At 48.6% G+C, this 26,640-nt stretch overlaps 1 protein-coding gene across 1 annotated transcript in view; it reads right to left on the bottom strand.

Moving 5' to 3' along the window:
• The window catches only part of ATXN10 (ataxin 10), a 111,916-nt gene that overhangs the window by 53,784 nt on the left and 31,492 nt on the right, over positions 1-26,640 (bottom strand). Inside the window, exons 4-8 of the mRNA XM_084878145.1 lie at positions 20,311-20,407; positions 18,356-18,514; positions 10,965-11,045; positions 7,396-7,561; positions 1,351-1,456 (exon numbers count right to left, since the gene is read on the bottom strand). Of these exons, the coding sequence (XP_084734271.1) occupies positions 1,351-1,456; positions 7,396-7,561; positions 10,965-11,045; positions 18,356-18,514; positions 20,311-20,407 (609 nt within the window). The remainder of the gene's footprint in view (positions 1-1,350; positions 1,457-7,395; positions 7,562-10,964; positions 11,046-18,355; positions 18,515-20,310; positions 20,408-26,640) is intronic.

The raw sequence follows: 26,640 nt of genomic DNA, 5'->3' as shown, positions 1-26,640 counted from the left end.
AGTCAGCTGCTCATTCCCACCATCTTGTTCAGAAAGAGGTGTCCAATCTCAGCTTCCTGTGTAAGAACGGCTGAGGCCACGGTCAGCTGCGTTTGCACACCTGCTGTCTGTGAGGAGCCACACCACACAGCCGGGAGCACGGTGTCCTCTGGCCAGGCGATCAGAGGTGGCACGTGCTCTCCAGGTGCTGTGTGACTACATGAGAAGAGCTGATTAATGCTGTTAGACTGTATAGACACCGTAAGAGCCTAGAAAAGAAGCTGTATTTGAGTGTTGGCACATTATCTCATTTAACCCGCTCAGCCAGCCTATTAAAGGCAGTTAGTTGTCTCTCTCCCAATTCATAAGATGGTATCAGGCTGAGAGAAGTTAGTAATTTCAGAGCTGAGATGGCAGCCTGTGCGTGCCCTGACTCCAAATGCCTGCTCTTCCACAATGACTCGCTGCCCAGGTCTGTGGTATTTTAATGATCACTAAAAGCAATTTATTCAAAAATAAAACACCGATGTGAGATTCTAGCTATTGTCTACAGCTCCCTAAGAGCTCGTCTACCCATCTAGATCCAAATTCATCTCTCTTGGCATTTGAGTTTCCAGAATAATTACCACCTTTTCTAAAGAAACACGCAGCAGCCAGGGAATGGCAGCAGCATGGCTGACCACAGGAGCAGGCTCCACTGGAATTATTCCGCAAACAGTTTTTTGGCAAAGAAGGTAACATTTCACACACTGGCTTCTTGCTTAAAAACAATCCTATTGTATATAATAAAAGCATAGTATGCAAATTGTCCCCTGGACCAGGGGTGGGGCTGGCCGGGGAAGGGAGGGAGGCCCCGGCCAGCAGCTGTGGTGACAGGCAGCCAGGGGAAGCGAGGGAGTACCGGCCAGCCGCTAGGGACCCTACCAGTGTATGAATTTCGTGCACTGGGCCTCTAGTTTTCTAACAACATCAAAGACACAGTAACTATGTGTAAGGCACTATTCTTCACGCCCCATACATGTAACTAGGAAAATTTTTAAAAACCGATTTGGTAAAACTACAGTGATATTAAAAATGCTATCATCATCAAAACCGCGCCCTTCATCATTGCAGGCCCTGGCAATGAAACCCCCCAGAGCAGTGCGGCAGGCACTGGACCTCACAAGCTGCTGAGGCAGCCTGAGTTACACAGCAGGGCAGGGGCAACAGCCTGAGCTGTCACCAAAGATATCCCTCTAGAAAAAATAGCCCCTCAAATCTCAGAAATATAACAATGCCCTGAAAATTACAGACCCGTGTTTGAACTTACATGAGAGTATGAAAGTGAGAGATTTCTCGATTAAAAACAATGGTGTGCACTGGCTCACTCACCAACGGCTCTGTCCAGCAAGCCGGGGTAGCCCTGCAGGTAGCCGAGCAGATCGGTGTTGGCGGTCATCTCACACAGGACGTCAAGGAGCCGGATTGTAGCGAGGGCCTCGGGAGGAGAGGAGGAAACACACATCTAAGTCAGGCTAAGTGATCTGACTGCTTTGACCAGCTGTGAGCTCTCACCGTAAGTACTGAAGTCAGTGCTTCTCACACATCGAAAGAGAGAAACAACTATCAAAACCAAAAGCGAAGCATCAGAAACGGACACGAACAACCGGCTGCGCTACACGGCCATTGAGAAAGCAAGATCATGTGTCTTATTGGAGCAAAGAACCAGAGCAACTCTGATCCAAGCAAAAACCCCTTCCAGCAGTGGGTGACTGTTCAAAATTACTAGCTATGTACAGAACATTAATGCAGATCCTTTCTTTTTAAAGCGTTCCCAGCAAGAGTTCTACTTTACAGATACAAATATACCATGAACTACATTAATTTCTTGCCCACAGGAATCCTATAAAACGCTGTGGTGGAAAGAGCATTGGCAACAAGAATCTGCATTATTTCTGGATAAATACAGACCTATATACAATATCTTGGTAAGCTGGAATTTATCGTTTGGAAATGCTAGTTCACATAGCTACTGAAGAGTTGATTGCCAAATAGACTACATGCCCAAGAAAATACCAACTACCAATGACATTGTACTAGAGAATCAAAATCTTAAAAAAAAAAAAAAATATATATATATATATATATATATTTCTATTGGTTCAGAGAAAAAGGGAGAGGAAGAGATAGAAACATCAATGGTGAGAAAGACTCATTAATTGGCTGCCTCCTACATGCCCTACACTAGGGATCAAGGCGGCAACCCAGACATGTGCCCTGACTGAGAATTGATGTTCAACCACTGAGCCACAACAACTGGGACAAAATCTTAAAATGCAATTTTTGTATAGATTTTGGGCCTCATTTTTAAAGTGTACATTAGTTAGCAAAATGTAGTAGATGCTATAAATTTAGGTCATAAAGATAATATTCTTTAAAAAAATGTCTTCTTTTGTTAATTCTAATTGCATTTACTATTCTGTAATTCAGAGATTTAAAATACTATTTGTGTTGCAATCTCAACATAAACAGCAAGAAACAACACACATTTTTAATGCTTGCATTTTAATTTGATTTCATAGCTTCAATTGCTAGTTAAAAAGTTAGGGGGTAATACTTAGATGAGAAGTCTGACATTACACCACGTTTAAAAGACTCCAGCAAATCCGTTAACTGCACGGCTTCAGCTCCCTCTTTGTTAAGTGCGTAGGTGCCCACAGTCATCTCCCAATACCCTTTCTCCTTCAAGAAATGGCTGCCTGGTGCCGGGTGCGGGGCAGATTCATACAGGGTAACCCAGGACATCTGCAACACCGGGTGGCAGAGGCGCTAATGAAACTCCTAGGATCAGGTCAGGAGAAACCAGAGCGACCCGAGAGGCCCCGCAGCAAGCGTGCATTAGGACATGGGAAAGAACCACGCTGAGGTGACGGAGAACAAATCAAGTGGGCATAAAGCCATCTATATATATAAAAGCCCAGCGACCTGAACGGCCAAACAACCAGAAAGACCGAAACAACTGGTGGCTATGATGTGCACAGCCTGATCCAGACCCCAATCGGCCTCCAACCCCAGCCAACCTTGCTCCCGATGGGCCCCCAACGGCCAGTCAGGGACAGGACTGGCCGGCCAACTGCCCACAGCCCCTCCCCCACCAGCGTGGCCCAATGTGCCCCCATCAGGGAGGGCTGGCCGGACCCCACCCATGCATGAATTTGGGCACCAGGCCTCTAGTGACTGCATAATAATGAAAGCAAAACAAGGCACGTGTCATGGCTAGGTGGCATCACAAAACCAGCTCCTGACTCTGAATATTGGTTATCAAGGAGGGGAAATGAAATGTATCTTGTACACTGCTCACCTACTCACTGATTAGGGAGAGACATCTTTAGAAAATACTATAGCTGACAAATGAGAAGTGAGTGCTATTTCACAGCCCCTAACTACCGATGGATCTAGGTAACAATCATTAACACTGGCTAACCTCACAAAAGAGACAACCAGACATTAGGAGCCTCTTGATGAATGAACGTGTCACCAACAATGAAACGCAACTAAAAAAAAATCACAACAAAAAACAAACCGGAATCTGAATAAGCGTCTGGAGCTAATTATCATTCACAAGAAATTCAAAGAACAAAAGGCCACATTAACCACCACCATGGAGATCCACTCATCCAAATCGAAACTGTAGAAAATGCCACAGGTCACACAAGCCAATGTCTCCAACAAACAATGAGCACAGGAGAAAGGAGGAAGAGGGATGGGGTGGGGTAACCTGCACAGGAAAGGAGGTTTGAGACCTATCAACCTACTGCAATGTATGAGGGCCCTTATCTGTATCCCAATTCAAAGACATGAATTTTGGGGGAAAGTAGACAATGGGGATAATGTAAGTACTGTTTGATACTAAAATTTAACATTTTTAAATGTGCTCATTGTACTTCACTTATGAGTGAAGACTCCTTATCTGTTAGAGATGTATATAAAATTAACTGATGGCCCTAGCCAGTTGTTCAGTGGTTAGAGCGCCGGCCCAGGGACCAAAGGGTCTCGGGTTCAATTCCTGGTTAAGGGCATATACCTCGGAAGTATGCAAAAATATACCAAAAGACAGAAACAGGTATATTAACATCATAATCTAAGACTATTTTTATAAAGGAAGAGATATGGATAAAATCTTAGGATCTTAAAGCCAAAGGAATACATAAATTAAAAACCAGATGCTATACAAATGACTATTCTTGCTGAAACCGGTTTGGCTCAATGAATAGAGCGTCGGCTTGGGAACTGAAAGGTCCCGGGTTTGATTCCGGTCAAGGGCATGTACCTTGGTTGCGGGCATATCCCCAGTAGGGGGTGTGCAAGAGGCAGCTGATGGATGACTCTCTCTCATCAATGTTTCTAACTATCTCCCTTCCTCTCTGTACAAAATCAATAAAATATATTTAAAAATACTTCATTCCGATTTTTCAGACATAGTATATGAGCAGTTACTGGTTATCTCATTCTTAACTATCACAGGTGGGTAAAGGCAGTGGTCTGCTGGGAAACTGGCCGATTCCCACGGCACAGATACTCCACGAAGGCCGCTCACAAGCTACCCATCAGCTCACAAATCCCGACCCTCAGGCATCGGCGGCAGCCACACCAGCACACCGGTGTGTTTAAACGCTAAGGCAGGGGATCTTGTTAACAACGCCCATAGCTTTTTAAACTTGTAAGTGAAAGGTTACTATATGTACACTAATATGCACAAGTCATGCATGTAATGGACCAATACATTATCAAAAAGTGAACTATTGGGGCTTTTCAAACGAAACTGTCTACAGTTTTCTATCAGTTAACACAGCGTTTTTCAACCGCTGTTCCGCGGCAGGTGTGCCGTAGGTGCAGACAAGACAAGAATTTTATAATTTTTCACTATTTTGTTTACTTAATATTTCATAATAAAGTAATTATAAAATACTTTCTTTGTGTTTATTTGATTCCTATTCAAGAGAATTACTTTATATATAGTCAATATAGGCACAGAGTTAAATTTTTTTAACATTTTCTAATGGTGGTGTGCCTCGTGATTTTTTTTATGAAACAAGTGTGCCTTTGCCCAAAAAAGGTTGAAAAACACTGAGTTAACACATTAAGTGGCCTGTCAGTCACCAGTAACTGACACTTTCCATCCAGGAGACAACAGGCTGGCATTTAGCATGTTAATATATAATAATTTCTCCCACTTCAGAGAAAAACCTCTTTGGAGGAAAATGTAAAACTTCCTAAATACAGTTACCTCAGGTCACTGATTACAATATGAACTCATCTACACTACAAATAAAGAGCCAGGAAAACTTAGAGCTGAGCTGTAACAAGCACTGAGCTCCCCTCTTCCGTCCTGGAGGTTCTCTAACCTCCTAGAAGCTCAGCTCGCTGCTTCTCCTGCTGGAGCTGCTCCTCCTGCTGCAGCTGCTCCTACTGCTGCAGCTGCTCCTCCCGCTGGAGACACGCAGCTCTGTCTCCAGGAGGGACAGGCGGCCTGGAAGAGCGGTGCTCTCTCCCCCCATCCCACCAAATGGCACCGCTCACACTGGCTTTCTCAGGGAAAAAGAAATAGATAAAAATAAAGAGACTTTCTAAAGCAGAGAGGAGGGAACCAGAATCAGCGTAAGCTAGCCAAGCAAAGGAAAGCCGGGAAGGACGTAGGTAGGGGCTTGGAGAGTGGAAATGCCTGACGGAGCCAACCAGGTGGTTGTGAACAGGAACCTCCTGCCATGCCAGAAGAAACACGCTCTGGCAGGCAGTTTACAAACGTGCACCCAAAGTTTCAACACGGGGTAACCGCTTCCGCCAGCAGGCCACTCCGTCCGGGGCTGCGCCGGGTTAACGAGCACGGAGGTGTGCAAAGATGCTGCTGCAGGGACAGTCTATAGCTCTCCTACAACCAACGCACACACGGACCGACCCCTCAACGTCCAACTCCCCGTAGCTGGATACGTAAATGCTGATAAATTCTTTACTGAGAGTGCTACACTGGCACTTAAAAAGCCATTAACAAAGTATTGTTCATTCAGAAAATATTTGCTAAATGCCCACTATGTACATAGTACTGCAAGCTTAGCCAAAACTTCCGTATGCATGGAGCTTACATTCAGAAGAAACAGGAATTTACAAAAAGATGGCATAGAATCATTTCATTTTTAATGTTTGTGTGTACACATGTGTACATAAGCATGTGTCTATTTGATGTTAATATATTTATCAGCTTAGATAAATATATTAACTGGAACTGTAGTCATTAACTCTGAATGGTTGTGAATAAGGATATTGTTTTCCTTTATCTGTACTTTCTTTACTGTTCTAAAATAAGGATGCAGTTTTAGTCTATTTAAACTGCTCTAACAAAACACCATAATCTATATATATAAAAGGCTAAGTGACCGTCCGACTGGCTGGTTCCTATAACGTGCTCTGACCACCAGAGGACAGACACTCAGTGCAGGAGCAGCCGAGCTGTGGTGACTTGGCAGTGGCAGTTCTCGGGTGACGTACCCCGGGAACCAGAGAGGAGGGAGCCCGATTCCTCTTGGGGCCACGTGATTCCACCGTCGGCTGTGGGTTATGTTGTTTCGGGGGCACTGTCGGCCCGGATCTGGATTACTACTCACTTGTGTTTGCGTTCCACACCCTGTACGACAGCAACTTTGCAGAGTGCCCTCTAGCACTCCGAGACCCCTTGGGGGATGTCAGAGGAGAACTGGTTTTGGCCCGATCCCCGCAGGCCAGGCCGAGGAACCCCACCTGCCAGAAGGACCCCGCTCACTCCACAGATGACCTTTGAGCTGCCCCAGGTGAGGCTGGCCGGGAGGGGCCCCGGGAGGTTGGCTCCAGGGTGTGTCCCGCCCATCTTGCCCAGTCCTGCCCCGCGGCCACCACCTAGGACTGCTTCACTAGTCCCTGCACTGGAACCAGCACCGGAGCCAGCAGACCCGAGCGTGAGTTTTCTTTTTCTCCCCCCCTCACCCCACGCAGATGCCCTTCAAGCCTCAGCGCTGCCCCGAGAATTCTAATTAATTCCCTTTCAATGTGCACGAATCCGTGCACCGGGCCAGGAGTATGGCTTATAAATGAGGGAAATTTATTCCTCACAGTCCTGGCTATTGTATGTCCAAGGTCAGGTGCTGGCATGGCTGGTTTGGGGAGGAAGTCTTGCGGGTTGCAGACTGCCGGCTTCCTGCTATGCCCTCACGTGGTGGGAGGGGGGAGGGGTCTTTCTGGGCACTAACCCTATCCATAAGAGCTCCATCATGACATGATCACGTGCCAAAGCCCCACCTCCTGACACTATCAACTCTGTCATTAGGTTTCCAGCCTGTGAAGGGGGAGGACTGTGACATTATGTGGAAGATTCTCCTCGGGGACCGTGGAGGGAAGTCTGGCTCTCACCTCGTCGTCGTCATGCTGCCCGTCAGTCAGCTTCAGCACCACCCGGCACTGGTCCACGAAGGTGCTGGCCACGAGCTCGGCGTGGCCCAGCAGCGCAGTCGTGTCATCCGTGGTCAGAGGCTCCTCGCCCGCCAGCTTGGCTATGAGGACGTCCAAGAGGGTGACCCTGTGAAGCAAAGACTTTCCAGGAACACGCAGTACCGGGACGCCCGGCACTGAGGGTACCGAGAGACTGCTGTCAGAGGACATTTTACTCTAACTTCCCGGACTCTGCTCACAGCGTCCAGCTGGGGAAACAGATTTGTGAATAAAATTAACCCTCAACAATCATCTGTTTTCCACAAACATCTTGATTTCTTTGATATGGTGAGGTTACAGAAAGAAGCGCCTTTTATGCATTACTTGGAGCTCTACAATAATTCCAGCTTCAGCACCGCTGCCAGTTTTCTGGTACATCAACAACAATAACAATAGCAGAGTTAAATGGGCAACATGCACTACTTATTTTTTTAATTTTTTCGGGAAATATATACTCATTCTCTTGAGTGATCAGAACTATAAAACCAACACTCACTACTCACTACCGCAAAGCGCTCCCACCACGTTCTCACTCGGTGCACACAGAGCTGCGAGGCAAGCCCCTCACGCACGGCGGGAGAGGCTCACGCCGGCGCCGTGCCCAGGGCCCCACCCTGAGAGCCATGGCTCCGCACCTGGGTCGGAGGCCTCAGCTTTCATTCTACTGTATTTCTTGGGAAGGTTGGCTTTTTTGTTGTTTTCATCCTTTCAGTTTACAAAAACATCAATCTGAAACCCAACCTATGCCATTTTTTACATTAGTATTTAAATTATCAATAAATATTTTTATTCAACAATCTTTTTCCTTTTCCTAGAAAAAACAAATCATACACAGGGCAGTCTACCAGCATAAACCAAGTATGTTCCTCAAAGCCCCATTCTGCCCCGGGATTGTGTGTGCAAGTCTTTATTTCTGCGCCAGCCCCGCTCCTTACTCCGAGTGGCCAGATGGATCTCAGTGTGCTGGCTGGCCAACCTGCTTCCACGTGTGTCCACGTGCCACTCGGAGGGCATGAGGGACAGAAGGACAAACCTAACAGCAGGATATTTATGCTTGATGTGTCTTGAAAACCAAGTTCGCAGCAACTAGAAATCTGGCTGAGGCCGTATAACTACATGTAGTATGAACCTCAGACCCACCTCCAGCAAACCTGCCTTCCAACGGAGCGGAGGGGAGGCTGTCACTCGGGTCTTCATTCACTCACGGAACTAGTAGCGGCTGTCTGGTTATGACGTCTAAGCCACCACGGCTGACACATCAGTGTTGGAGAAATACATGGTATTCAGGAGAAATAAGCCGCCGACGAGAGAATGACTATCTTGTCGTAAAGGTACCACTTCCAATGTTCTCGGACAGAGCACTGCTGGGTGTCTTTTACGTTTTTACACCCAGCACCAATGTCACCCTAGCCCCATGGTCGGCAAACTGCAGCTCCAGAGCCACATGCGGCTCCTTGGCCCCTCAAGTGTGGCTCTTCCACAAAATCCCACGACCTGGGCGAGTCTATTCTGAAGAAGTGGTGTTAGAAGGAGTTAAAGTTTAAAAAATTGGGCCCTCAAAAGAAATTTCAATCGTATTGTTGATATTTGGCTCTGTTGACCAATGAGTTTGCCGACTACTGGCCTAGCCAATGGCCTTCCAGAGGCAGCACAGGGCAGTGTTACTAAGACTGACTCCAGAGCCAAGCAGCTGCCCCCTGCAGTGAGGCCCCCTGAGGCCTGGACAAGCCACTAAGCAACCTCTCTCCCTGCGTGTGTGCACCTGCCACGCAGGACAACGGGCGAGCCAGCCTCCGAGCTGACCGTGCCCGCGCTGCCCCGGTGGTGCTGGCGACAGGGCCTGACTCACCTACAGGAGCTGCGTCCAGATTCGGAGGAGAAAGAACTGTACATGCCTCCCCTGACCACGTACTCACAGTAAAAGCAAGGCCTCCCCACAATGCCCAGTGCAGACGAGGGGGGGGACGCTTAGAGGCATTTGCAGATTTATTCAGGATGAGGTCATTAGGGGCTAACTGTCTGACACACCTTCTTGTGTAAACAAGCTTTTTGGTAAGAGCCAGGGCTCCTCCCAAACGCCACCCCCCACTCGCTGGGCCTGGGGGCGGTCACGGGGTGTCCCGCAGAGGCCAATGCCCCGGAGAGTGAGGCAGCGCGCAGAGACCAGGTTCTCTCTCGCACCCTCACCAGCTGCTAGAACCCCTCCTGAGTAAGCAAACCCCCCGACACTCAGGCTGTCATTCAAACCGTGTTCTGCACCTGTCTGTGCCGGGCAGCGTGGAGCAGAAACTGACGCGCAGGAGGGAAGCAGAGGCTACTCTGTCATATAAATAAAAAGGAAGTGCTTGGTCTGTCCTCCTCACTTGCTTAGCTAATGATTAGGTGAAAAACAGATTACTTGATAGCAACGCAAAAAATACAAATGTGAACATTAAATCACAATTAAACTATGGATTCGTGTACTTGTGTGTTCCTTACTGCAAAGCAATAACTAATTTCTAGCAGTGCTCATCAAGTTACTTATTTTAGGTTAAAAAAACCCACAAATAATTCTCTTTCAGGAATAAACATACATATGTGGCAGTAACAGGAATCATGGATTTATAAACATGGCATTTAAACTCACTTTATGAGCATGAACTTTTCTTTTTTGTTAACGACATTAAAGAAAAATCACTACTTAACACGACTCCAAAGGAGTGCATAAAGCTTAACGCTAGACCCAAACTCACAGGCAAACTTCCAAAACCACAGCAAGTATAAAAATTGTGACTACAACCAAGAGAGTAATGTTTTTCAAGTTTTTAACCATTATATCAGTTTCTGATCATCAGATTTCTCAGTAAGTTTTATTTTCCTAAGGCAGCATTTCCAATAAGGTTTGGAAAAACACATCCTATTGGAATGGAAAGAGAACTGTGAATCACTGTGTTTAATCCTCTAATTTTATAGGTCAGGGAACCGAATCCAAACATGATAAAAACCTGACCACAGGCACACAGGATTGCTATGGCCAGGCAGGCAGGGGCGGCTCGCTCTCAGGGCACTCTCTGCTCTGCCCTGCAACAGAGATGGCAGCCGGGCTCCGGCTTCCTGGGTCTGAATTACCGACCGGCAACTGCCCCCTGGGAGAGTGTGCCCCAAACTACCGTGTCAGTGAGGAGGACGGTGTGCGCCCTTCGCACACACAGCGCCAGCATCTGGCTGTGAGTTCCCAGGATGAAGCCCGGCGCAAGCACAACCTTTGCCCGGACAGCTCTGAACATGGCTCCCGGACAATGGCGCCAACCTGGCTTCGGCAGCCCGCGCTCACCACTGCCTGCTGTGGCCAGGCTGTAATGTTAACCAGCCAATTTAAAACCATTACTGACACAGAAACATGTATTTAGAGATGCTGTGCCAACTAAGAAACCACACTGTTTTCAGCCATGTGTACAGGATACCCTGTATGGAATGCTACAGACTCAAAACCACACTGGCTTTGGGGTTACCTTTCTTGATTGCTCATTTTGGCATACATGGCTCTCACCAATTCCGGACTTTTCAGAAAATGGTCTGTAATAATCAAGAACCTAAGAAAAAAGGAGAAAAACGTTTGGTTACCAAAACATAGTCAAACAGACACGGCCTTATCAACGTGATAGGCGTCTCTTACACATAAAAGCACTCCTTTTCACTGAATTCCGGACTAGCTGTCATCTTAAGATGTGTTCAGAGGTTCACATACTATTTTCTATTAGCAGCTAAAGGAAAATTAAAGCTCTCAAAATATTTCTCTCCAGTTTCATTTCTGAGACGTTCACTGAGCCGATCCCGCTCTGCCAGCTGGAGCAAGGCCCGCTCGCATTTGTCAAAGCTGAGGCAGGAAGACACTTCACGGAGTCAAACAGCGAATGGATCTAGCTACCCGCTCAGGAACAGACAGAAAACCTGTTAGCTGTTTTAGCCAGAAGCTCAGTGTTAACAGAACCGAGAAGTAGCACATGCCAGCGCGCAGCAGTGACACTGGCTCCCGTATCTCCTCGGGGAAGGCGTTCAGGTTACCAAGAAAACATCCTCACTGCCAGGCTGCGAGAACCCCAACTCAGAGATCAATGTGCTCAGCCCCGGGCACAGATTAGAAGCATATTCTTCAAAGTGCCACTGTGACAGCTCCAAGACGGAGCGGCTTATTAATGAGTTCTGAGTCGTAGTTGCCAGAGGGCATCTGAAGACTGAACACACTGTCTATTCCAAGGCCAGAGCAATCCAAGTGGCTATTAGACAGTCAATATATTTACAGTCATAGTTCATTGAATTCCTTCCTAACAAATAAAGCATGGCTCTCAGAGGATAGCAGGATGAAGCACATCAGCTACCACCGCACGCTGTCACTTCCCATAAAAGGAAACCCAGACCCCTGCTCTGCTCCTCCGCAGTCCACGCGGCAATGGGGAGGCAGTGCTCTGGCCGCCACTGGACATGGCCGTGTAAGTGGCTATCAACTCTGCAGAAGTTTTTCTGTGGCAGATGCTCAGAATATTCTTCTAAATATAATATATGCACTCTCCTCGCCAGGGTGCTGCATAAATTCTCTATTTTCAGTCAAAATTCACTGTCTTTACTTTCTTTTTAATATATTTTATTGATTTTTTACAGAGAGGAAGGGAGAGAGAGAGCTAGAAACATCGATGAGAGAGAAACATCGACCAGCTGCCTCTTGCACATCCCCCACAGGGGATGTGCCCGCAACCAACTACATGCCCTTGACCTGAATCAAACCTGGGACCTTTCAGTCCGCAGACCGACGCTCTACCACTGAGCCAAACCGGTTTCAGCTGCCTTTACTTTCTTACCAAATACCGACTCCAGAGAAACCACAGGTGAAAACTTTCACAACAGAGACTCAATCACGCTCCATCTTTGCCAATCACACACTTTAACTTGTGATTAATTTTTCTGCAGAACTATTTCTGTAAATGCAGAAATGTGGTGGTGATTCTGTCACAGGAGGCAGGGTCCCACTAATTTACAACCCAACATGCGAAGGACAGCTCTCAGAGACTGTGAGGAAGGCTCCGGTCGGCCTCCCCGTCTGTGCACAGAGGAGGACAAACCGCCTCGGGGAGGGTCACAAACACATCCTCTCCACGAGGCAGAAGTCAGAGCGGAAGGGGCACCGAGAATCCATCTTTATTTCACAAACAGGAAAAGCCGGAACTCTCCCTCAGGTCCGCTGCCGGCGCTTTGGGGCCTGTTTTCCCTCCCACCAGAGTGGACCCCAGGCAGATGGAGGCCGAGCGCGGTGAAACAGGGAAAGTCCTCACTGAAATGTAATTACAGACACCAGTGTTCACAAAGCAACTTGTTGATGGCACAGCACTGACCAGTTTTACAGTCTCCACCCTGGCTGCCAGCCAAAGCGCATGCAGGCCCCTCCCTCCTCCCTCATCTCTCCCGTTTGTAACTGGTTCTGAAGTATGAGACCAGCTACAAAGAGAGGGACCACGGTCCGCGCTCGGTGCTGACAACCCGGTAGAAGGCGGCTAGGCCAGCTGTCCATCGGGGCACAGGCAAGGACCGGGGACAGTGACTCTGTCATTGAGGAGGTCACCCTAAAGTCAGCGTTTGAGGGAATTTTCTGAAAATGAGAGCCACTTGTCGCCATTTCCATACACAAGTCTACAATGTCAAAGCTTACCGTAACATATATAAATCCATTTCATTGACTGCAAAAAGCCTAGAAAATGTTCGCACCGCTCACTGGCTGAACAAGGATCTGGTGTAAACACGCTCTTGGAAACGAGTGCCGCTCTATGCTGCTTTGGGACCCGGGAACTCCCCCACAGCGGCTCCCCAGCCACCGGGCGAAGCTGCCAACGCTGCCACACACTCAGCCCCCCGCTCCCGGTGACATTTCCAGGCTCCCGGAAGCACCCACACACAGCGCCCATCGGCCCGACGGCCCGGCAGAGCTCCCTCTGACAGGCTGGCACCGGCTGGGCCCGAGTGCCGCCGGGCAAGGCCGGTGCCGGCCGTTCTCCCACACACGCGTGTTTCTGCCCCCCTCTCCTGCCTCCCGAGAGAAGCAGACACTTCAGTCGCAGAGAGAAGTCCTCACCCCCTCGGTCTCAGTCCTCACCCCCCCGGCAGCGGCCACTGGACACGGGACCCACCTCTCAGCGCACAGCGTCCTATTTCTCCAGCTGCTAGTAACAGCCTCAGAATGCAGCCAGCCAAGTAAGAGGAAGGAAACACTGCACTTCGAAAGCAGAACAATGAAAACGATTCACACATGAGACACTGACTGAGTCCTGGTGGGTGTCTGCCATCCCCCTCATGTCCCTCACCTGCTTCAAATAACGAACTTCCTTTCAAGACAGACCCACGCCTGCCAGCGGGGCGCAGGCACAGCTCCGAAAGCTCCCCGGAGTGAGCACGGGCCCCGCTGGACAAAGGCGGACCGGCCAGGACAGGAGCCTGAAGGGCCACGCGCACCCTCACAGACTGCGGAATAGCCTCCTGCTGGAGATTCCCTCCTTATCCCACACTTCTCAGCACAGTGCCAGCCGGGCGACAAAGAAAAGTTTTCACTTACACCCTGTGCACACAAACCACCCCAAGTTGCATTCCACATGCGACTCCAGGTCAGAGCTGCGTGCAGACGCCGTGAGCAGCACAGACTGCGGGGCAGCGTCCACAGCCGTGCGCGCACGGGGACACACAGGGCTCCAGGGGGGCCAGCTCGGTCCTCTGGGCGACTCTCGGTGGCACGAGAAGCAGACAAGCCTGAGGCCACTGGAGGCCAAGGACACCACCATCACCAACTCCTCCCACAAGCCCGACACAGCAGCGCTTCTCCTGGAGAGCCTGGCGCTCACCATGGGAGACCATGGGGCCACGTCTCTGCCCCTCCGTCTGCCGTGGTGGCGAGAAAGCAGCCCGAGGCCATGAAGACACAAGCTAATGAGTACAGCTGTGTGCTGAGGAATATTTATAAACTCGGGCCCTGCCACTCCACGCAGGGGAGGAGCACGCCACTCAGAGGAGGAGCACGCCACTCAGGGGAGGAGCACAGAGGGAGGGCAGGTGTCAGGATTCAGGAGAGAACAAACTCAGGCAGTTCAGAGAAGCAGAGAGCAGCGGGAAGGAGCGGGGAGATAAAACGACCGGAAGTACATGAGCTCAGCCGGAGCGGACACGGCAGCTACTCCCACGGCTCCTGGAGCTGGAGCCCCGGAGGGCCTCCCGAAGCCCCTGGTGTGGCCGGTGGCAGGAAGCGAGAGCAGGTCCCACAGCCGCTGTCTCCAGGAGGCGCTGCCGAGCAGAGGCTGTGAAGCAGGGACCTTGGCAGAGGGCCGGTGCGTGCAGCGGGGACAGGAAGAGAGGCAAGACCAACGCTCAGGTTCGGCCTCAGCACCTCAGCACGAGGTGAAAAGGGAAGGGGGTCCCAGAACCAGTGAAGACGGGAGCCCTGGCAGCTCCGAGGGAGGGACTGAGGTCTCCGTGGGTGTGAGACGTCGCTACAGGCAAGCCAGGGGAAGGAGCTCTGGCCAGAGGTCAAGGCCAGACACGTACATTTGGAAAATATCAACTCAAAAAGGAATCTTAAGCTGTGGCACTAGGCAAGGTCGCCCGGGAATGAGCATGACAGAGAAGGCGGCTGAAGATGGCCATGGGCCATGCCATCTTCGGGCCAATAAAGAACAGGCGCTTGCAATGCGGGCGGCATGGCGCCTGAGAGTGACAGGGCAGAGGAAGGGGAGACAACGGGCCCGCACCGCCGGTCTGCAGCCCCGCGCCCACTGTGCCTACAAAGCCGGAGACTCCAGGGCGGTCCCGGGTACAGGCGGTGAGTTCTCTCTGCGCACTGCCATCTGAGCTGGACTCAGAAGCCTCAGGACCAGGCTCAGGCCTGTGCCAGGCCAGGGTCATCCAGGCTGCCAGAACCCACAGCGCAGCGCCCTGCCGAAGGTGCTCCCGGCCTCCCGGACAGGGGCACCGCTGAGAGGAGAGTGCGCAGGAGAACAGAAGAGGGGCAGCGGAGTCCAACCTCGACGGGGAAGATATTACATTTATCTCCCTAATAGCTTTATAGCGAAGGAAATAGTGAAATTTATGTCCGAAAGGCAAGAAACATCCCTTGAGCAAAGGAGATAGCAATCTGGGAGTGAAACTCTGTCATGCAAAATAAATCAACTAGATAACCCAAATATGACCCAAAAGTAACCCTCCACTCTCAGTTATAAATTCATGTTTGTGGTGACACCGCAGGGTCAACAGAAAGAGAAAGTTTGTTCTGAAAGAGGCCAAGCTGGAGAGCTCATCACTCACCTTTCAACTCGGCCTCCTCCCGAGCTGTCCTCCCAATGGCGCTGGCACAGCCAGGAAGTGCGGGCCGACACGCACCTGCGTGAGCCTCAGGCTCTCATCTGTCCGCGGGGGCAAAATAATTCCCAGGATGGCAGCAACAGGAAAACAAGACCCGACACACTGCACCCCTCAGCACAGGGCAGCCCGTGGCCGCCCCACGCTCTCCACTCCGCAGTGCCATCCTGACCCCCTCCCCCCACTACCCTGTTTCCCCGAAAATAAGACAGTGTCTTATAATTATTTTTTCTCCCAAAGTTGCGTTAGGTCTTATTCTCAGGGGATGTCTTATCTTTCCATGCGCTAGGTCTTATTTTCGGAGGATGTCTTATTTTCGGGGAAACGCGGTAGTAACGCACATTGGTGGGCTGTCAGGTCCAGATAGATTCAAAGGCCAAGCTTCAAGCCTGGACTGACTCCTCCAGGGCTGTCTGAGCAGAAGCACATCTTTCACACCAACAAGCAGAGAAAGCAGCACTGCTGGAGGAGCCCGCCACGCAGCAGTAACGATCACTGTCCCACTCACTCAACGGGGAGTGCCAGCCGAGGCCTCTTCCCTCCGCTCCCGTGTGAACCCAAACAAAAAGGCCCCCATTACTGAAACCGCACATTTGTCCTTTCCCAAGAGAAGACACTAAGCCTATGAGTTCTAACGCATGTCCTTTTGTGCTCCCTGTAAAACATCACTCTCAGAATTTTAAAATTAGGTATAACTTCAATACAACAGCGACAATCGTGCTCAAGAGGCCCAAACTGGGCGAGTTCCTGCCTGTGGATGTTCTCGCATGCTGCGAGGTGAGAGGACAAAAAGGAGTTTTTTCTCTAACACCCAGGGCTGGGCTCATACTGAGCGGTGAAAGTAGCCATCCTGCTGGACATCTCTGGGTACCTGTGCCCCGTTTCGTTTACCGAATACAGAGTTCCGCTCACGTCAGTCAGAGACCGTACAGCAGACAGCTAGCTACCACTGCCCACCCTCCTTGTCTCAGCCCCGCTAGTGACCTTTCATAACTCTAACTGGAACTGTCCTGAAGTAGATCTTACATTCTGCCATTTACCATCCTTTTCCCTTTATTCCATGCTGCTAAAAAATTACAGATGGTTAAAATGTAGATTGCCCTGGTCAGTGGGGCTCAACCGGTTGAGTGTCGTCCCATGCACCAAGAAGTCACTGGTTTGATTCAGGTCATGCCAGGGTTGCAGGCTCCATCCTCCATGGGAGCACGCAGGAGGGCAGCCGATCCATATTTCTCTCTCTCTCTCTCTCTCTCTCTCTCTCTCTCTCTCTCTCTCTCTCTCCCTCCCTCCCTCCCTCCCTCCCTCTCTTTCTCCTCCCTTCCTCTCTAAAATCAATAAAAAATATATTTAAAAATATTTACATAAAATATAGATCCAAGATACTTACCAGATGAAACAGAATTAGACTACAGAAAATGTCTCTTAATAACCTGACTAGTGATTCCCTGTCATGTGAAAACACCTGCGTGACTGAGGGAGCTTTTCGAAGTCCAGCACGATAACAATTGTCCATGAACCAACTTCTGTTTGTGTGCAAGTGGCAATGCAAATAAAATAACTGCCCATACATAGAAATTATTTTACAATGCCGTACACCTTCAACAGAACAGTAATGTTCATACTTAAAGAGGCCAAACTGGGAAAGTTCATGCTTGGGAAATGCAAGTGGGATGGCTGGCAGCTCGAGGCTACGGCCCAAGACAAACTGATCCGCTTTGTGGAAAACAGAAGATTTTAAAGAAAGCAGGACACTAATAAAGAAAAACAACGAAATGTCTGATGAGTTTATGATGATGCAAGAGCCCATTCCTCAGAAGACATAGCAATTACAGACTTTATAGCAATTATGGACCTGCCGCCACAGGCTGAGTGAGTGAAGCACACCAGACAGAACTGAGGAGAAGCAGCAATCCTTCAGTAATGAGTAACACACAGCAGACAGTCAGGGCGCAGCAGACAGAACACTGAGCCACCAGACCTAGCGGAGCGCTGTGCCAACTCCATCAGAAACGACGCGTGCTCTTCTCAAACACGGAGCATCCTTCACGACAGGCCCGGCGTGGGCCATGAAACAAGCCTCTGTATATTTAACTGAATGAAATGACAGTGAGCGTGCTCACCGACCACCAGTGTGACAGGACAGTGAGTCTCTCTGAGCGCTGCCCACAGGGCCCGTCCTGGCCTCTGACCTTCCAGGGAGCACCCGCTGCAGCACAGCCATCTGACCACACGCTCCGCAGCAGCTGCCGTTTGCACGTGGCGTTGCTTCACAGACTGAGTGCCCTCACCCTCCTCACCCCTTAAAAACTTGCCACCCCTCAAGGACCTGCTCAAACCTCACTCCCCTCTCACAAAGCCTCCGGCGGCTGCTGAGGAACTTCTCTTCTTTTGTCAACACGTGTCATTTTAACTTACTGTCCAATTACTGTAATTCAAATTTTTACTTAAAATCTCTATTTGGAAAGTGATCTGTCAGAATGTTCCTAAGCAATCTAATTCCTAAAATGATACTCACGGCCATTCTGATTCAGGCTGCTTTTGGTGAATTTCTATGACATCGATTGCAATATTGAGGTTTTCTTCCAGTTCTTTCATTCTTTCAGAATTAAGGGATGTGAACAAAATCATTGAACAGTAGGCAACAATTTTTTTGTCTGGATGATTTAAGCAAGACCTTCCAAATAAAGAAATGAAAGTGTTAGCCCAATTTAACATGATAAAATACGATTGAGCAAATAAACAATAACAATCTCAATAACAGCCGAAGCCGGTTTGGCTCAGCGGTAGAGCATCAGTCTGCGGACTGAAAGGTCCCGGGTTTGATTTCAGTCAAGGGCACGTACCTTGGTTGCGGGCACATCCCCGATGGGGGGTGTGCAAGAGGCAGCTGGTCGATGTTTCTCTCTCATCGACGTTTCTAGCCCTCTATCTCTCTCCCTTCCTCTCTGTGAAAAATCAATAAAATATATTTAAAAAAAGCAACAATCTCAATAACAAATTCAGTACATACTGAATTTTTAAGAATTTAATAAAGAATTACAACACTTTGAAACAAGTACATTATTTACTGCAGAAAAGGCCAATGTAAAATTAGTCTCAACTTAAGTATCCATTAGCGGCCATGAAGAACACACTGTCTAAGGTAGGGGTGTCGAACTCAATCAGAGAAGGGGCCAAAATCTAAAATCCAGCCTAAATCGCGGGCCGAATGGTTTACTGAACAGTCATAAACTGACAATGTCATAAACTGACAGCGGAGTGCAGTGATGACAGCGCGGTGCGGGCCACATTGCAAGGCCTGGCGGGCTGGATTTGGCCTGGGGGCCTTGTGTTTGACACATGTGGTCTAAGGGAAAGGTGTCTACGGCAAGAAATGAAATGTGGATCCAGAGCCCACTGTACGCCCTGGATCATCGGCCGGATCCTAGGAAGGTCTCAATTTCGCTCTCGTCAATTACGTCATGGGTCATGCATGTGGCAGAATTTTATTTTTTCATTTAAACTTTATAAGACTCTTCTGGAGAAATTATTAGCATTATACTTCTGTAACATGAGTCCCACAATTCTTTCCTTCCACCTAAGCTCAATTATTATTAATCATACAGATAAGAGATATATATGCCTTCTACTCTACTTATCTTTGAGTGACAGTTATACTCAGGGCACCATAACTCTACAAGTGATGCAGAAACACGTACGCAGCTAGGGAAGGATTTAGGCAGCGAGGGGGTTACGTCTCTCAGGGCTGAGCTCCAGTTCCCGCATCTGCCCAAACACGGACAGACGTGCCCCGGGGCCGGGCACAGAGCAGCTCGGGGCACGGGAACAGCAGCTGTTCCGCTTCCGTGTCCCACCCCGAAGTCACCCCCTCAGAGCAGCACAGCCGGGATGAGGACCAGGCCGACTCCCAGCATGCCCCTCCTCTCCCTTCCTCCCGCACTGCTCCCCTTTGTACAACGTCCACTGTGGTGAACTAGCGGAGCTGCTCACGCAGAGGAGGTCACCCAGAAAAGTACCCGACCACGCTGGGGGCGGGCGGAGTCCACACTGCCTTCTCCACCCCGGCCAGCCTGGCCGCGCACACAGGAAGTGCTCAGTGCACACATGAGCGATGACCCGCTGCCCACAGCTCAGTGTTTTATGGCCTTTTCTTGTAAATTACAGTATCCGCTAAGGACAGTATTTCTCATTTTAACCAAACTTTTAATTTCTTAAAGTGAAACTGACATACAACAAGACACAAATCAAAATTTTAGACGGAATGAATACAGCCACGCAGCTGCCCGATGAGGATGCAGAACGTCTGCAAAGCCCAGAGACTGGCTCGGTTCAAATGAGGATAATGAACCCAAACCACTATCCTCATTTCTATGAGCAAAGGTTCGTTTTTCCTGCTTTCGAGCTTCATGTAAATGGAATGATATAACCACAATTTTCTCAGAAATTAGAAAAACTCAGCAATATACTCACAGGAAGAGTTCCGGGAAAGCATGCACCCACACGATGGCCTGGGACGCTTCATTCCGTGAGGCGATGTTGCCTAAGAACTGCAGGCCACAGCGGAAAGCTGAGGATTTGAGAGTGAAGAAGATGTATGATTTTTAAAAATTTTAACATAATGAATAAATTCATCGTAATAAGAAATATTCCCAACGTTTTTACATAAGAAGTTTCTGTTAGCTTCTTTTAACTATGAAGGTCTCTGGCCCAGGAAACGGCACATGACCCTAACATTAAATGCCTTATCAAAACAATTGCTATACAAAGTTAACTAACTTCTGGAAAAGATTATAAATATAAACACATACACCTGTAATTAAATTAACTATGGGATATGTGCTCCAATTTTTTAAAAGCTATTCTTAGACTAGAGTTTTTATAAAGCATAGTAAAAAAAGAAAAAAGAAAAAGATACACTAGGCAAATACCATCCTAAAGAACATCACAGACCATATAAAATCAGACATAATAAACCTTAAGGCTAATGCTTAAGGCAAAAAGCATTACTGAAGATTTTTATTAAGTCATTTCAGAATGAGTTAATTCACCAGGAAGATATAACAATTTTAAATCGAAATGACCTAATAACATGGCCTCAAATATGTAAGTAAAAGAAAGATTGGCAAAATATAGAGAAAAATCCACATTAAATTGGGCAATTGTAATACAAACAAAAACATCAGTATGTTTAAAAGAAATGAACATGGTTTATTGACAACCTTGCTGATGAGTTTGAATATTTTATCAAATAAAAGTGCAGAATGCCGCACAAAGTCTAGAATGCTGACGACGGTGCTGGTGAGGATGGAGCAGCAGGCACTCCTTCGGTGCTGGGGAGATGTACACGGTGCAACCGCTTGGGGACCGTTTGGTGATTTCTTACTAAACGAAACATACTCTTAGCATGCGATCCAGCAATCTGCTCCTCGGCATTGGCCTAAGGGAACTGAAAGCTTACGTCCCACAAAGCCTGCACACCAATGTTTATAGCAGCTTTCTCTGTAACTGCCCGACTGGGAAGCTGCCCAGGTATCTTCATAGGTGACCTGATGAGCAATGTTCCATCCGACAGTGGAACAGCATGAGAGCTAAAAAGGAATGAACTATCGGGCCGAGGAAACATCACTGCATGTGACTCCATGACGAAGCCCATACATGCATCGTGTATGTTTCCAACTACATCACGTTCCGGAAAAGGCAAAACGATGAACACGGTGAAATGATCAGCGGTTGCCAGGGGCTCAGGGAGGGAGGGAGGAGTAGGTGGGAAATAGAGAACTTCAGGGCAGTGACACTGTCCTTTATCACACCACTAAAGGCCCGGTGCACGAAATTCATGCACGGAAGGATGGGGGAGGGGGTCTCCTCAGCCCAACCTGCACCCTTTCCAATCCGGGACCCCTTGGGGGATGTCCGACTGCCGGTTTAGGTCCGATCCTAACTACCCCCTGGGCGGCCTGGCCCCCCTCCTGCTTGCTGAGTTACCCCCAACTGCCCTCACCCCCCCTGCCAGCCTGGTCACCCCTAACTATGCCCCCTGCTGGCCTGGTCACCTCCAACTATCCCCCCTGCTGGCCTGGTCACCTCCAACTGCCCCCCTGCTGGCCTGGTCACCCCTCATGGCCCACCCGCCAGCCTGGTCATCCCAAGCAGCCTGCTGTTCAGTCATTTGGTCGTCCTTCACTAACCCCGATGGCCTGGTTGCCCCACACAGCCTGCTTGTTCAGTCTCTGATCGTCCCTCACTAACCCCCCCTGCTGGCCTGGTCGTTGGCAGTCATCTTGTGAGGGTATGATGGTCAATTTGCATATTACCTCTTTATTATATAGGACAGTGGTGGGTACATATCATGACACATTTGTCCCCACCCACAGAATGTACTGCACCCAGAGCGAACCGAAAGTAAACCTTGGACTCCAGACTCCGGGTGACATGATATGTCACTAGAAGCTCATCAACTGTAACAAATGAACAACGACTCTGGTGCCAGACGGTGGTGGAAAAGGCTGTGCAAGTGCGGGGGCAAGAAACACATGAGAAATCTCTGTACCTTCTCTATTCTGCTGTGGACCTAAAACTGCTCTGAAAGATAAAACTTTATTTAAAAGAAAGAATAACAGTAAATAAAACTATTTAGTGACACACGAAAAAAGACGGCCCGAGTTCGATTCCCAACTCTCAGTGTGAGCCTGCACAAGTTACTCAACTTTCTCAGATGCATGTCCTCACCAGCGGATGGTGCTGACAGAGTACTGTAGGTATGAGCTGTGAGCTCACTAAATGCTCACCTGGCCACCCTCTCTACCTGCACATAATATACACGTGACAAACGGCTTAAAAAGTCAGATTTTCAAAATTCAAATTAAGACATGTTTGGGTCTATAGTCAGACTCTCAATGGAACCCTTGAGTATTTGATGTGTAAATCCTTATAAGAATCTTACTGTTGAGACAGGTATGTTTATACTCATTAGAGAGCACAAGAAACCAAGACCCCCACAAGTTATCAGTAACTTGATCAAGTCACACAATTAATTATAAAGAATCAATTCTGGATGAACCCCTGTGATTCCAGCAACCCAATATGGTCTGAGTGTTACCTCAAGCTTATCCGAAGCTCCTAAACTACTTCGTAGTTATATACGAATTTAATTAATAAAAAGGGAATTTAAAAATCTGCAGCATATGTAGTCTTCCCAAGGATATCTGCATGCTGGAAGACAATATTCCAACACAGGGGTCCTCAAACTTTTTAAAGTGGGGGCCAGATCACGGTCCCTCAGAGAGCTGGAGGGCCGGACTATATGAACTACTAATTCCTACTGTAACACCTCGGCTGCGCTCACTGCCCAAAAAACCTGGTGGGCCGGATCAGACTCCTCTGCGGGCCGTAGTTTGAAGACCCCTGTTCCAACAGATAACAGGAAATGACAACCTCAACACATTTAAAGAACTAATACATGGACAATGCTCACTGTAAACTAAAAATAAAACCCCCAAAGAATTAAAACATCTCATAGTTTAAAACTAAGAGAGATAGTTCTAAATAACCCATAGGGACAAAAAAGAAATCATAATACAAATAAAATATTTGAAACAGAATGTTAACAAAAATACTACACACTAAAACTTTTAAGATGCAACTAAAATGGAGAAGGGCAATTTGTAGCTTTAAAATGCATACGCTGGGAAAGATAAGCAATGAAGATAAATAAGCCAAGTAAGCATTCTTCTCCAGAAACTAGAAAATAGCAAAATAACACCCCAAAATGAAGAAAATTAAAGATGAAGAGAAAGAAATTACTAAAATTGAAAACAATAAAAAAGAAGAGAATATCAACAAACCCAAAACTGACTTCATCAGGAAGCTCAATGCTGACCAGCCTTTGGGAAGACTGATCAAAAGAGAGAAAGGGCACAGATAACAGAGGAAACTTTTCAGAAATGAAAAGGACGATGCAGCCGTAGCTGGTTTGGCTCAGTGGTAGAGCATCGGTCTGCGGACTGAAAGGTCCCAGGTTCGATTCCGGTCAAGGGCATCATTGGTTGCGGGCACGTCCCCGGTAGGGAGTGTGCAAGAGGCAGCTGGTCGATGTTTCTCTCTCATCGATGTTTCTAACTCTCTATCTCTCTCCCTTCCTCTCTGTAAAAAATCAATAAAACATATTAAAAAATAAAATAAAAAAGGAGGATGCTGCCATAGATCTTGCAACATAAAAAAAAGAAAATTATAAGATTATTACAAATAATATCTGAATATCTTAAATAATATTTGGCCAAAGTATTTGAAAATGTAAATAACATAACCAAAACCCGAGAACATAACTAACAAAAACTGACTCTGTAAGAAATTCTGTAAAATATTCAGGAAAAACCTGAAGAGTCCTCTAACCATTAAGGAAACTGAATCAGTAGTCAAATATTTTCCCAAAAAGAAAACCCCAGACCAGACTGTGGCCAGTTCACATTCAAGGAGAGAGCAATTCCAGTCCACACAGCTCTTCGGAGAACGCTTACAGAAAGCGGGCGGAGGCTCCACGCCAGCCTTCTGAGCCAGCGGAACTGCGACCCCATCAGAACGAGGACAGTATCAACAAGGGAACCAACACCCGGGGCTGACCAAAGGGCTCCAGAAACATGTCACATGACCGACATGTATTCCTGCCTTAAAGGCTGCTTTAACATTAGAAATCCAAGTTTATAACTGACCACGTTAACTGTGAAAGACAAAATCATCTGATCATCTCAGATACTGAGGACAACAGATTGGATGAAATTTAACACCCACTCATAATTTAAAACAAAACAAAACCCCTCCTGGGCACCAAAGGATAGAGGGGCCTTCTTTAACCTAAAAATGGGTGTCAACAAAAGCCCAGGCACACGCTATAATTAACTGCGCTGCAGACAAAGGCACTCCTTCTGGAGGGAGCGAGTGCCAGCCTGCTGTTCCCGCTCCTGTCAACGCCGCCCTGAGATCTGTCAGCGAGACCGAGGCATGGAGGCCACGGAGTGAAGAGGAGAAACCGAACTGTCACTTTACCCAGAGGTGAAATGCCATTTCTTTCTTTTTTTAAAATATATTTTATTGATTTTTCACAGAGAGGAAGAGAGAGGGATAGAAAGTCAGAAACATCGATAAGAGAGAATCATCGACCAGCTGCCTCTTGCACACCCCCGTACTGGGGATGTGCCCGCAACCAAGGTACATGCCCTTGACCGGAATCGAACCTGGGACCTTTCAGTCCGCAGACCGATGCTCTATCCACTGAGCCAAACCGGTGCCGGCTGAAATGCCATTTCTAATCTGGAGAGAAAATATGAAAGTGGAACTATGGTTATACCATGTTCACAGACTATAGGACTAGAAAGAATATACAATTCCGGGCTGAATCACCACAGGTGTGTATGTGTAAGTGTAAGTGTAATTCTGTGTCTATGTAATGTGACAACACGATTCTAAAGGCTGGGTGATGACACAAAGGGCGGAAGCACACTTGTCTTCACCGAACAGCCAGCCGGCGGTGGGCCAGGGTCTGGCCAGAGGGGACACAGCGATAGGACAGAACGGGTCCGGAAGACGCAAGCCTACGCTGACGTGGGACTGAACAGGGATGTGACGGCAGGGGACGGGGAGAGACAGTCTTTCCTACAATGACACGGGGACAGCTGGCTCCAGGACCAAAGAACCCAACACAGAGCATCCACTCCAGGTACTAACCTACGTGCAAAAAAGCCCAAATAGGAAGGTTTTACAAACAATAACAGTTAAGAAAGATTTTAAAAACCAAACATAAATAATATCCATAAAGGAAAATATTAATAGACTGCATCAAACTTATATAATAGACTGCATCAAACTTAATAACATTTTTTCCTCAAGACACCTCAAAACAACAAAGAAAACAAGCCCTAAAATAGAAAGAGATGCGGAACACAACTGAAGCAGCGTCGTGTACAGAGCACATAACGGGCTCTTAGGAAGCATTCAAAAGGACAGAAAACCCATAGAAACACAGGCCCCAAACCAGAACTCAAAACACACTTACTGAAGCCGGACAGGACAGCCCAAGGCAAACACACACGGCGCACGGAGCAGTGCTCGCCCGGGGAAGCACGAGGCTCTCCCCTCCCCACGGCGGGGAAGGCCGGCAGGAACCCCGCACAGCGCGGGCCTGAGGCCACAGGAGCCCCCGCACCCCAGCTCCCAGGAGCCTGCTCCCCGGCTGCGGGCGCCGTGTTTGTGAGTGGGTACCGGCACCAGTGCCTCCGGCGCCCGCTCAGCGGGAGAAACACTGGGCCTTCGACGCCTCCCCTGGCGGGGGCACGGCCAGCCTTGGCGACAGAGGCACAGGGGGCGGGGGGACAGAATTTCCTCCGGGCTCCTGAGTGTTTCCTGGTGACAAGCTCCCGCACAGGTGACAGCCAGCCTGTCCACACAGCCCGTCCCAGGAGCACTTGAAAGCGGGCCCAGTCGGACCCCTCCCTGCACCCTGACAACTGACATGGGGGGTACTAAGAGCCTCCCCCTTTCCGCAGAGGAAACCGCAGTTCCAGGGTCCGGGCTCACTCGGACAGGAGCTGCCCTGCTGGGACGGGAGCTGCGGCTGCCCAGAGGCCACAGGCCCCCGAGAATCGGAGGGGGGAGAGTTTGCTGCGTTAAAGGAACCCCCCAGGCATCAACCAGGAGACGGGCCCAGGGCAGCGAACCCCAAAGCCCTCCGCTTTCTAGAGCTCTGCTTTGCCAGAAGAGAGGAGCTGCCTGCCACGCCAGCCCGAGCTGCATCCTCTGACCTCGGAC

Source organism: Pipistrellus hanaki, assembly GCF_964339955.1.
Source record: "Pipistrellus hanaki genome assembly, chromosome: 3".
Classification (NCBI taxonomy): domain Eukaryota; kingdom Metazoa; phylum Chordata; class Mammalia; order Chiroptera; family Vespertilionidae; genus Pipistrellus; species Pipistrellus hanaki.
Note: the sequence above shows the minus strand (reverse complement) of the source record. Positions and strands in the feature narration are given on the sequence as shown.